The following is a 12,790-nucleotide window of genomic DNA, read 5'->3' as shown; positions in this document are numbered from 1 at the left end:
TTAATGAGTATTTCCAAATACGTTTAATTACATTATTTAATTCAAAAAATTAGATAATTAAACTTGTAAGGAAGAATAAAGAGACGATGATGTATAACGAAAAGGATAGACGGTAATCAGTTATTTTTCAAGTAGTTATAATCTTTACTTACATTTAAACATTTATGATCGAATTTAATAAAAGAAGGCAATTTTGGGAGGACTAAAAATCACGTGACTTTGTTATGATATCTAAAAAGAGATAAAACAAATCTAACATCTACACTTGTGCGCATGGCTAGCTAGTGATAACAAGACCGTGTTTGGTTTGTCTTCGGAAGAAGCAGTCAATATTTAATAAGCCATTAATGCTCGCTCTTCCTGCTGTTGCTGCTACTCCTAGCAGTTCAATCCCATCCTCACAAAAATAAAAATAAAATAAAACAAAAAATTAAGATAAAAAATGAACACAAACAGAGCCGAAGCCGAACGCTTGCTCGCCATCGGTGAGAAGCTGCTCGAGAGCCGTGACCTGAGCGGCTCCCGCGACTTCGCCATTCTCGCGCAGGAAGCCGAGCCGCTCCTCGAAGGCTCCGACCAGATCCTCGCCATCGTCGACGTCCTCGTCGCCGCCGAGAAGCCGATCCACAACAGCCAACTCGATTGGTACGCCATTCTCCAAGTGGATCGCACGTGCCAGAACCTCGATCTCATCAGAAAACAGTACCGCAGACTCGGTCTTCTCCTTCACCCTGACAAGAACCCTTTCTCCCTCGCCGACCACGCTTTCAAGCTTGTCACCGATGCATGGGCCGTTTTATCCGACCCGGTTCAGAAAGCCTTGTACGACGGAGAGGTCGCCGGTTCGGTCGAAACGGCGAGTTTCTGGACCGCATGTCCGTACTGTTACTTTCTCTTCGAGTACCCTGCGGATTGCGAGGGGTGTTGCCTGAGGTGCCAGAATTGCGAGAGGTCGTTCCACGGGCTTTCGATTCCGTCGCTCCCTCCGCTCGTGCCGGGCCAGGAGGCCTATTATTGTAACTGGGGGTGCTTGCCCATGGGCTTTGTGTTTGGAACTTTGGGCTCCAATGGGCCTGGGTCTGTGCCTGAGAATGGCCCGAATGCTGTTTCGAATGGGGCTGCTTCGGAGTTGGGTTCTCTTTCTGCGCGGAAGCAGGGAAGGCCTCAAAAGGGGGTGTGAGTTTTTTTGGCTTGTGTTTCGCTTAGAGCAATTGAAAAGCAGAAACCCATGGAGGTAGCGTTTTCTTTAGTTGTTTAACCTAAATTAGTTTTTGTTCGTTATAATTTTTTTTCTGGTGGTTCATGTTATTAATGTAGCTCTCTGATGTCTATATCTCAATCTCAAAGTAGATTAATGTTGCTCCGTATCATTTATTTTCTTTCAATTCATTGAGCGTTTATGGATTTGGGAAACGTTTTTCTATTGTTTATATGAATATACTCAACTTCAAAGATTTTTTTGGAAGCGCATTTGCGTCCTTTTGTCATCGTCGTTCGGTTGAGGCTGCCACGTTATTTTGGTTTTGGAGTTAATTTTGAATACCTTGGCTAATTTGCCAAGCGTTTTTAGGGATCAGTTTCGTTGTAATTTTTGCTGTTTTGGGTAGTTCCACTTATCTGAGATTGAGATTCATTTTAGGTATTGGAAACAATTTTTTCCAATTGATTTCTTCTGTATTTCAAGTTTTACAATTTGAGCCTGTTTTACTGATGTTGAACTAGCTTAGGACAAGTATGTTGAAATTAATAATCCCAAGGCACTAACTGTAAGTACACAAGAGGCCAAGCCAGATTATCCTTACAAATTGGCATTCTTTTCTCTTGTGAATTATAGCTCCCCTTGTACTTCAATTTTGGAAGGAAGATTTTCTGGTTATTTTCCGTTTCGAATCTGCATTCATTGGGTGTATCTATACTGCAACCTTGGCGAATGCTCCATGATAGATGAGTGTACAGGCTAAAAGTGAAGTCACAGTCTACATTATTGTGAGTTCTCTATTATTTAAAGCCTTTGCCCTCTAAAGTGAGGGGTGTAGAAGATAGTGTATCTTCTAACTGTTCATAAGAAAATCACACTTCAGATTGTTGGATAGTGAATTATCGATTTTGTTGCGCAGATGTTTACCCTCTTAATCAGGTTATTAGATAATAGTTAATAGATATATTATTTTTATCTTTTATTATTTTTTATTTATATTTTAAGCTTATTTTATATTTTTTATTATAAATAGAGTAGTTATATGTATATTTAATATAAAAAAAATTAATCTTATACATAATTTTTATTATATTGAACAAGTTGGATTAAAATACAGGTATTCTGATGTTAAAATACAGGTTAACTGATCAAGTACATGATTTGATTAGGTAAATGGTTAATCTATTTAGCATAGATTGGCAGATCAAGTTCAAGAACTTAACGATATAAGGATATGTGGCCAGGTAAAGAGGATGATAGGGGCTAGAGGAGGCGATATTAATGTTCATGGTATGATTCATATTCTCCCAGCTTAGAAGTTAGAACCTAAATGAGCACGTTAGCTAATGTGTAAATTTATTTTAGGTTAGCCATTGCAATAGCTATTATAGCTTTACCTACAAACTGCATGCTATTACAGAAGTAGTTGAGACCGCAATGCTAGTTCATTTTCATATGTGTTGACCAACTTCAAATTTTCAAAAAGAAAATATAAAAGAAACCTGTTAAAAAATTGAACAAAAGTAAATCCAATGTGAGAAGTAAATCCAAGTTCATCACGTCTGTGTTTATGCACATTTCACATATCCTTATAGCTGTCAGGAATGCATCATTAAATGTCTTAGATTTTCTGGTGGTGGAGACATTGGAGGAATTCCACACATAGTCATAAACAACTCTATATAAAACCCTTCAAAAGTGAGTCTCTCACACATTCAAAATGAAACATACTTTTCTGGAATGGATGACTCTCAATACAAGGATTCTTTACCTATCCACTTTATATCATACTTATACCAATAGTCAACAAAATGAACTAAATTTTTAAGTTGTGAAAGAACTCATAAGAATATCAAAACACTACATTTAACCCTAAACATTAAGGTAGATTTACAGGTTATTTTACTTATAAATTATTTATCTTATTTTTATGTGAAATTTTAAAATATGAGCATTGACATCAAATTAATTATTCTTTAAAATATTTAATGTTGAGTTTTCGAGAAATAAAATTTAAAATTATAATGTGAAATTAATCAATTTAATTATTTTATCTGTACCAATAAATATTATATATGTATATATATATATATATATATAATACTAATAAAAGTTTATGATATTTTAATAACTTCAGCTATGAGTAAATGATGAGTTAGAGAATTATGAGTAATATTAATATTTATCTTATTCGTTGACAACAAATTGTAATAGCTAAAATTCAATTTCACACATGTAGAGGTTGACTTACTTTTGTGAAACCAACTCAATCAAAATAAGAATCACAATATTTAAGTACCATTTAGGGAACCACCCTAACGATAAAGCCACCTTAAAGGATGGGTGTTTTTCCGACCTAATATTATTAACCCTTCAACATTTAATTGTCATACATTAATATTTACCTTGGTTTTTCTATCATCCTTTTTAATATATTTGAAAATAATTTTTCTAGAAAAGGAACCATGACACGTCCTAAATTTTGTTAACATTTACTTAAAAGCTACATACATCTAATTCAATTTAAACCATAATTGAGTACTATATACATCTATGCAAATATTCTTTTAATTACAAATTACAATTAAAATTAGGTGATTATTTGGATAACTTTTACTCTTACATAATTTTGATGCCTTTTTTTTTTATTTAAGCATATATTTATTCTTGTTATTTGAATATAATAGAAATGAATATTTTATTTTAAATACTAACAATATTATCGTCTCAAATTATATTATTACTAAAATTACAGTCAAATATTTTAGCTATAAAATCTATGGACCATATAACTCTTAACCTATCTAGTATGTACTTATCTTTTTGGATAGAAGTTAAGACACAGGACACTCTATGAGAGCATTGGACAAACTTAGAAATGAAAATAAGAGTAGAATAGATATAGAGTCTTAGTATCGTAGAAGTGGTTGGAAAAAGTGACCTGAATGTAAACAATCTGTAAAAGATATTGAATGATTAATTGGAAAAGCTGAAGCATGATCTACAGCTATGGAACAAAGATGTATTCGGGATAATGACAACCAAAAAACAACAAATAATTAGGAAGATTAGTGAACTCGATAAGATGGATGATAAAGTAACCTAATGGGTTTAACTTTTACTTCGTTAAATATAATTGGGGTCAATAAAGAATGAAGTAATCCAAGCAATAAAATGGTTTCATAGTTTTGGGTATATTCCAACCAGTTGTAATGCATCATTTATAGTATTGGTACCAAAGAAACTCCTAATAGTAGCTGAATGGTTAGCAAAGATAGTGAGACTGACGACTAAGAAAAAATTATACTAAGAAGTGAGAATGGCCAATAAGAATGTTGAAATTGACTTCTTACAATTTGCAAATGACACCATATTTGTATGTTAACCTACCATTGAAAATGTTATGGTTATAAAAGCTATCTTGAGAAGTTTTGAGATGGTGTCTACACTTAGGGTTAATTTTTATAAAATCAAAATAGGAGGTATAAAGTTGAAGTTTGATAATGTGACAATTTTCTAAAATTCTAAACTACAAATATATGAAATGCCATTTAAGTACTTAGGTATGACAATAGGGAGGAATCCAAGAAAAATACAATTTTGGCAAGAAATGGTAGACTAAGTTAGAAAAATAAATTATTTAATTGAAAAGGTAGATTGTTGTCCTTCGTTGGCCGTGTATGACTAATCAAATTTGTAATTTCAGCTTGAATTAAATGAAAAACTCTATGCAAATCAAAAGAAGGAAGAGGTCTGTGTATAAAAGATATATAAAACTTTAACAAAAATCCTTCTAGCAAAATGGAAATGGAGACTAGGTGTGAAAAACTAAGGTATGTGGAAAGGGGTGTTAGAGTCTAAGTATGAATCTTGGAAGAACTTAAATGGAGTAAATAGTGATAAAAATGGATCATGGTAGTGGAAAGATCAATGTATGATGAGTGGGTGCAACTAGCAAGGTAATTGGTTTGAAAATAGTGTAATGTGGAGAGTATGTGAAGGTGATAAAATTAAATTTTGGAGTGAAGGTTATTCCGAAGGCACTAATATTAGGGTGGAGGGTATTGCTGGATAAGGTGGCAACAAAGGAAAAGTTAGTAGTCAGGGGTGTACTGTTAGACAATAATATGTGAGTTCTTCATAAGAAGTGAAGAGAGTGTCAAATATATTTTAATTTTCTTGTAAAGTAGTCTAAATATGCGAGAAGGATAACAATAATTTAACAATATTCTTTTGATAACATTTTAACATCATCTATGTATCATTATGTGATTGATCCATGTTATTGTTTATGATTATTATTATTAATTATAGAGTAATTTTGGACCAATCACAAAATGACACAAGAATGATGTTAAAATGTCAAAATCATTATTCATAGAGAAATATTTATGTAGTGAATCCAGTGCATAACTATTATATAGTTAACTTCCAACACTTTCACCCTCATGCAATTAAATGACAAACAAAATCAAATATGAAAAAGAATGTAAGTAGCTATTGTCTTGAAAATTTGGTAATATAGAAATGAGGGTAATATTTAAAGAAGGAAAGATAAATATATATGAAATATTTTGTATGACACAAAATGCATGTATAGACATGGATGAAACATAAACTATCCAATATAACATTCTCATATATTTCATTGTATGCGTGGTTATATATATTATATAATAAAAAATACATAATTTTTAAAATATAAGTGTTTTTTTTCGTTTTTACTTTACGTAATGAAATATTTTAATTAGATTAACATTTTACTTTTTGTTAGATCACTATCATATCTACGTTTTGTTTTGCAAAATTAATAAAAAACCCATTTTATTAAAAGTATTGGGAGATCAATAAAATCAGTGTTATTAAATAGTATTGTGAATTTAGTTTTCTTGTTATGGATATAAACTAATACATCTTTAATTTTAATTAGATAGGAAAACCTTAATTCTATCATTGCAAAATCAATTCATTCTTGCAAGAGATAAATGATCCAATTAGTGAAAACAGTTTGATCTCAAAGCTAATAATTATCAATCTTTAGAAAAAAGTTTATATATATAAACTTTGAAACATAAAAGTAAATACACAAATTGGATTATTACCGATTAAAGGCTGAAGGCTATAGCACCAAGAATTGGATCCTTCACCGGCAGATGAAGATGAACCCAATGAAGTTAAAGGAACACTGTCTTCTGAGTTCATCGGTGCAAAAACGCAGCGTTTAAATCATCAACGGCGAAGCTCTCCTTTGTGAACAATGAAGCTTCAGATTTTCACCCAACTAAACCACTCTCAAAAATCCGCTTTCGCCGTGGTTTTCGTCATTCTCTTGCCAGTTTTCTTTCCCGATCTTTTCCAACCTCTTGGTCGTGCCTCACCTTCTATGTTCTCTGTATAACTCTAATCTTCAACTTCTTTCAATTCCTTAAATTTTGACATATTGATTGTGACTTTTCATGTGGGAAAATTGAAAGAAAGAAAAGCCGAATTTGATTTGATGAAGAACCAATTTTGATGAATTGCCATTGCAGGAGTGGATTGCTCCGAGGCCTATGCACGTAGATTTGCTAGAGGGTGCTTTGCAACGCCAAACTGTGAGTACAAGTACACGTTAATCTTAATTATGTTTAAATGCTAAAGATTAGGTTGATTTTGACATGCTTTTTGTGTATCTAGCTGTTTCGAGATTAACATTTTTTTTATTGTTTTCAGTCTGTTGAACTTCAAACTAGTCTCTGGTCTCCCCTGGCCTTCCAAGGATGGAAACCCTGTACCGAGCGTCCGAAACCATCTTGTGAGTTCATATAGTATATTGAATTGATTTTCTTTTAGACGTTGGACATTTATTTATCTTGAAAATGAGGGCTGTATTGTGTGTTACTTACTAGTGCTTGGTATTTTACATGTTTCCTTATGCTTATAATCTCTTGCAGCACTACCTAAAAAGTCAAGCGGTTATATCCAGGTTTTCCTTGATGGAGGGTTGAACCAGCAGAAGATGGGGGTATGTGAATGATGATATTGTTTTGAAAGGGTATAATTTGATTAAAGAGATAAATTGGGGGGAAAGGAATAGTGTTCTATCATGTATTTCACTGGCATTTGCCTAAAAAGTCAAATTGACACTTGTCTAATATCATTCCCCCCTTTTCTCTGTAAAAGATATGTGATGCTGTTGCTGTTGCTAAGATTTTGAATGCAACGTTGGTTGTCCCACATTTTGAAGTGAACCCTGTCTGGCAAGATTCAAGGTATATCCAGAGGGTTTGCTATTTTTTCAACCTTTATATGTTTAATTTTCAAACTGGAAAGTTTCTGCTTAAGTGAATTTGTTTTGTTTCTGCAGTTCATTTGAAGATATATTTGACTTGGATCACTTTATTGATGCCCTCCGTGATGAAGTCTCCATAGTGAAGGAACCTCCCAGTGACTATTCTTGGAGCACAAGAGAGTACTATGCCACAGGCATAAGAGCGACTAGAATTAAAACTGCACCCATTCATGCTACTGCTGATTGGTACATAGAAAATGTCTTGCCTGTACTTCGGAGGTATGTACATAGCTTAACCTCAGATTCTGATGTGCTCCTTCTTCTCGCTCCCGATCTTGCCGTATTGGACCTGGGTTTTACCACTATAATCATTGCTTTACCTGGTTTGTTATGTTATGTCATTAGATGGCTTCTGTGTTACGTAATTTTGACTTTACCGCTTTTTACACTAGTTATCAGAGGGTTTTTCAAAATACAATTGATAAGTGCTATTTTTGTGTAAGACGAATCTATAGTGCACTAGAAAGCTTGTTAGAATGAGGGATAAAAGGAACAAAATGTTCAGAGAGGGTCTGGAGACTTTGTGAGAATTATATTTGTGGAAAATTAGAAGGCTGAATAAATGAGCTAGTTATGGAATACAAACTAGGGAGAGTTCATTTGTAGGTTTAGAATTAGGAGGGAGCTAATCGTGTAACTAATCTACCTAATAGGTGCAGTAACAATATAGTCGACCCAGCACAAGTCTAGCATAACAGAGTTTATTATTTTCCATGGCACTTATGCTAATATTCCCCCTCATATCTATGGAATAGACTATGAGGAGACATTTGTCCTGGTAGCAGAGATGGATATGGTAGGGATTATAGTTTCCCTGGCCACCCATTTTGGCTGGGATTTGAAGCACTTTGATGTTAAAAATACTTTTCTTAGTAGAGATCTAGAAGCGGAAATCTACATGAAGACTCCTCTATGATTCAATACTCACGGTGAAAAGGGCAAGTGTGGCTCAAACCATCTCCTCAGACATGGTCTAGAAGATTCACCTAGGTTATGACATCCCTAGGATACAATAGAGTCAAGGTAGTCACACCCTTTTTGTATAGAACACTCCCCTTGTTAGGTTTCTGGGTATGAAACCTAACTGTCTCACAGCACACACTCACACAATAGCACCCAAATGGTAAGAAAAGAATGAAAATATGTATTCACATCAACCAATTTGTTAGGAAGTTAAAAATACATGAGCGGAGGAATAAAGGAGGAATACTGAACGGTAGCCGGAAGGAAGGAGGGAACTACCGAACGGTAGCTGGAAGGAAGGATGGAAGCAAAGGCCTAGCTAGAAGGAAGGAGGGAAGTACCGAACGGTAGCTGGAAGGAGGAGGGAAGTAGATGTCGAGCGGTAGCCAGAAGGGAGTAGGGAAGTATAGACCGAACGGTATATACACTAATACCGAATGGTGGCTGCAAGGGAGGAAGGAGTGAAGCACGTGTACAACCATAACTGGGAGCATAATCCCCCTCCACAGGATCAAGGTTCCTGTCTATACAATTGATATAAAAAACTGTCCCCTCTACCAGGCCCCCCTTGCCTTCTTATAAAGGCAACCCACTTCTAACTACCCAACAACAATTAATTTCTAAACTGAACAATTAATTCCTAAACTGTTTTCTCTCTCCTGCACACCTATTACCCACTATAACTTATCATATTATATCCTATCACCCCTAGTGGCTAAGTCACTCTTCTCCTGGTATATCTAGATGATATGATCATCCTCCTAGGTGATGATTAGATAGAAGAATGAGCTCTGAAAAAAGAAGCTGACAACCTAGTTTGAAATGAAGGAGTTGGAAAAGCTAAAGTACTTCTCTGGAGATATTCCAAAAGGGGTATCTTTATCTCCTAAAAGGGGGTATATACTTGATCTTCTCAAAGAAATAAGGAAATTAGATGTAAGACATCTGAAGTACCAACTTGACACAAGATTGGAAGTGAAGAAAGTCCAACAAAAGAAAATTCTCAATACTAGAGATTGGAGGGGAAGTTGTTAGTGTGGGAAGCCAATTTATGCATGATCCCAATGAAAGGCACCGGCAGAGAGTTTGATAGAATTCTTCAATATTTGAAGGCAAGTCTAGGAAAAAGGATTTTTTGTTCAAGGGAAGAGGGCACATTGTCCATAAAGGTACTTATAAATACAGATTAAAGTAGGTCAGTTGTAGATAAAAATGTCCACCTCCGAATATTGTATGTTTCTGGAAGCAAATCTTGTAACATGGAGGGATAAGAAGCAAAATGTAGTTGCTAAGTCCATTGCTAGTGCAGGATTTTCAGCGGAGGCATGATATTTGTGAAACTGTTTTGTGGAAACAATTCAACTATTAATGTTGTCCAATCCAATCCAGCATGACAAGACAAAAAACATAATGGTTGATCGACGTTTCATCAAAGAAAAATTAGATTGTGGTCTTTAGTCACGTACAAATCATGTATGTGTGGGACTCCAATTGGTAGACATGTTCACCCAAAGATTCCCTTTAACAAGTTTAAAGGGGTTTATTGGAAAGTTGGGGACAATTAATATCCATTCCCCAACTTGAGAGGGGAGTGTTGAAAATATAATTGATATGTAGGATAGAAAAAATTATCTTTTAGATTAGTTTATCTCAATATAAGATAAACCAAAAGATAGTCATTTTAATTTTTATGCCCATAGATGAAAGATAGAAATTTATTTGTATATATATATGGATACACATGTTCGAACCCTAAGATTGAATAAAACATTTTTTTTTCCAACTCTTTCCATGAGCAGTAAACCTATGTAGCAGGCATGAATCTTTGACTTTCACTGGAGCCATAAACCATTCAATGTCTTCCTATAAGATATACTGTTTACATATATATCTATTTTCAATTGTTGTAGATTTTCTGGTTGATACAGTTATGGAATTGCTGCTATTGCACCATTTTCTCATCGCTTGACATTCAACAACCTGCCATCAGACATTCAGCGCCTCCGTTGCAAGGTCAACTTTGAAGCACTGATCTTTGTTCCACATATCAAGGAATTAGGAGATGCCATTATTCATCGTCTGCGCCACACTTCTGTTGTGAACCAAGCTGAAGTGAAAGACTTTCCACTGGAGGAAACTGGCATGGTTGGAAAACTGCAAACTGGAAAGTTTGTTGTGTTGCATCTGCGTTTTGACAAAGTACAGTTTTCCTTTTAGTTTGAGTGGTTTATTATGAGTCGAAGCTTATGCTTGTAGCTTCCTGAAATTCTAGGTCACTTATTATTATTTAGTTATTGCATTGAGGACACAATCTTTTATGCTGTGTATACGTTGATAATTAATTAACAGGTATTAGACTAAGTGCTTTATTTTTTTGAACTTTGAAGTAGTATGATTGATTCAAATATCCTTAACACGTAAATATTTTTCCTTTGTTAATGTGATTGCTCTTGCACTTATTTGAATAATGAAATGATAGTCCATGCGTCTATATTATAGTTGCCAATAATGCATGCTCATATATAGAAATTATGTTGACTCTGTTGTGTAGAACTTTTAGGGCAATTATGGCTTCAAGGAACTATATATTTATGTTGCCTGTATGTGTGCAACGTGGATGTCTGAGTATGTTTCCTATATTTAAATTATGATTCATCCTTCTGTAGTTAAGCACTACTAGTTAACACATTTCTATTGAACAAAAGGGGTGATATCTTATTAAGCCCTTTAAATTAACTGCAAGGAGGTGCATATTTCATCTTGAATTTTCCATGTAACCTTGTATTACAATGACAAAGTCTTGTCCCACTGGGTGAGGTCACTTGACGCCAATCAACTTGGTTGAAGACCAAATGAAGAAACATTATTTACCATGAGTTCCTTTGTAACCACCTCTTCCGATGTCCTTGATCACCCTTTCATTCTTCCTTTTCACAGGACTAAGAATGGGAGATTCATAAAGAATGACTTAGAATCGGTATGGAGTGGGGAAAATCTAAAGGATTGTGGGGTTAGGCGGGTGTTAAGAGAAAAGTAGGTTTGATTGGTGCCTTTTTTTGGTGTCACGGATCCTGTTGTTATTTTGTCTGTGTTCTTTTCCATTGTTGTTTCTGCAATTTCAGAGTGTTATCCTTGAGTTCTTGTACCTAAGATCCTGTATCTATTGCTTTTGTCATCATTACATATCTCAGTCCTTAACACTTTGATTCCACATTGCCCATGCAGGATATGGCTGCTCATTCAGCCTGTGATTTTGGTGGGGGTAAAGCTGAGAAGCTTGCTCTAGCAAAGTACCGGCAGGTGCTTTGGCAGGGAAGGGTATTAAACTCTCAATTCACCGATGAAGAGTTGAGAAGTCAGGGGCGCTGCCCACTGACTCCTGAAGAAATTGGATTGCTCCTGGCAGCTTTGGGTTTCAATAATAGAACACGGCTTTATCTTGCTTCCCACAAGGTTCGTTAACAACATATGATGGGAAGGCTTGTGATTACACAGCATAGATTTCATTCTGATATTTGTAATTATGCATAATGATTAACAATCTAATACCTTCTGATACTTTCACCGATTGGCACCGTGCTTTGACTTATGCCTTGGTCTGGATTGATTGTATGCTTTCAGGTTTATGGTGGAGAAGCTAGGCTAGCAACCTTAAGCAAGTTATTTCCTCTTATGGAAGATAAGAAGAGCTTAGCCTCCACAGAGGAACTGGCCAAAGTTAAAGGAAAGGCATCAATGTTAGCTTCTGTTGATTACTACGTGAGCATGCACAGTGACATCTTCATTTCTGCTTCTCCAGGCAATATGCACAATGCTCTGGTAAAAGAATCATTGTTGAATATTCTATTTCAAACTGCACTGTCATAAATAATTTGTTGCATAACGACTTATAGGTTTAAAGGAACCTAGTTATATTTGTTCTCAAGAATTGAATTAAATTCCCAAAATGTATCATTTCGACGGAACATGTTTTTCTTCTTTAGGTGGCGCATCGTGCTTATATGAATCTGAAGACTATCAGACCAAGCATGGGATTGTTGGGGCATCTATTTCAGAATAAAAGCATAAGCTGGACAGAATTTCAAGGTGCAGTTCTTAATGGACATAAGAACAGACAAGGGCAAATAAGATTAAGGAAGGAGAAGCAATCAATTTATACGTATCCTGCTCCTGATTGCATGTGTAGAGCTTAATGTAAACAAGTTTTGGCAGTTATATATTGATCTTTAACTTTATTACAAATTTTCCATATTTAGTTTCTGCAAAATTCATTTATTTCTCTCTCAAGTTCTAATTGC

At 35.0% G+C, this 12,790-nt stretch overlaps 2 protein-coding genes across 4 annotated transcripts; both read left to right on the top strand.

Moving 5' to 3' along the window:
* The first annotated feature begins 216 nt into the window (after nt 1-216).
* Nucleotides 217-2,654, top strand: LOC124820851 (chaperone protein dnaJ 49-like). 3 transcript variants are annotated; one of them, XM_047292627.2, is made up of 2 exons: nt 217-1,234; nt 2,368-2,654. In XM_047292627.2, exon 1 carries the CDS (start codon nt 443-445, stop codon nt 1,178-1,180), a length of 738 nt encoding a protein of 245 aa, XP_047148583.1. In that variant the 5' UTR covers nt 217-442; the 3' UTR covers nt 1,181-1,234; nt 2,368-2,654. The 3 variants fall into 3 exon arrangements, with proteins under 3 accessions (XP_047148583.1, XP_087963071.1, XP_087963072.1); XM_088106945.1 differs by having other exon boundaries at nt 2,338-2,654; XM_088106946.1 differs by lacking the exon at nt 2,368-2,654 and adding an exon at nt 1,835-2,177.
* Nucleotides 2,655-6,280: 3,626 nt separating this feature from the next.
* Nucleotides 6,281-12,779, top strand: LOC124820859 (O-fucosyltransferase 31). Its single transcript, XM_047292638.2, has 10 exons — nt 6,281-6,590; nt 6,730-6,792; nt 6,911-6,992; nt 7,132-7,202; nt 7,361-7,449; nt 7,545-7,748; nt 10,421-10,691; nt 11,718-11,945; nt 12,114-12,311; nt 12,476-12,779. Exons 1-10 carry the CDS (start codon nt 6,456-6,458, stop codon nt 12,683-12,685), a joined length of 1,551 nt encoding a protein of 516 aa, XP_047148594.1. The 5' UTR covers nt 6,281-6,455; the 3' UTR covers nt 12,686-12,779.
* The last annotated feature ends 11 nt before the right edge of the window (nt 12,780-12,790 follow it).

Source organism: Vigna umbellata, chromosome 2 (genome assembly GCF_029865625.1).
Source record: "Vigna umbellata cultivar VRB3 chromosome 2, Vumbellata_1.0, whole genome shotgun sequence".
In the NCBI taxonomy this organism is placed as follows: domain Eukaryota; kingdom Viridiplantae; phylum Streptophyta; class Magnoliopsida; order Fabales; family Fabaceae; genus Vigna; species Vigna umbellata.
The sequence above is the reverse complement of the archived record's forward strand: the minus strand, read 5'-3'. Positions and strand labels throughout refer to the sequence as shown.

Excerpts from the sequence above, each read along its gene's own strand:
- LOC124820851 (XM_047292627.2), top strand. The coding sequence starts at position 443 with ATGAACACAAACAGAGCCGAAGCCGAACGCTTGCTCGCCATCGGTGAG.
- LOC124820859 (XM_047292638.2), top strand. The coding sequence starts at position 6,456 with ATGAAGCTTCAGATTTTCACCCAACTAAACCACTCTCAAAAATCCGCT. Across the intron at positions 7,203-7,360 it reads TGAACCAGCAGAAGATGGGG|ATATGTGATGCTGTTGCTGT; the intron begins GTATGTGAATGA and ends TCTCTGTAAAAG. Across the intron at positions 10,692-11,717 it reads TGCATCTGCGTTTTGACAAA|GATATGGCTGCTCATTCAGC; the intron begins GTACAGTTTTCC and ends TTGCCCATGCAG.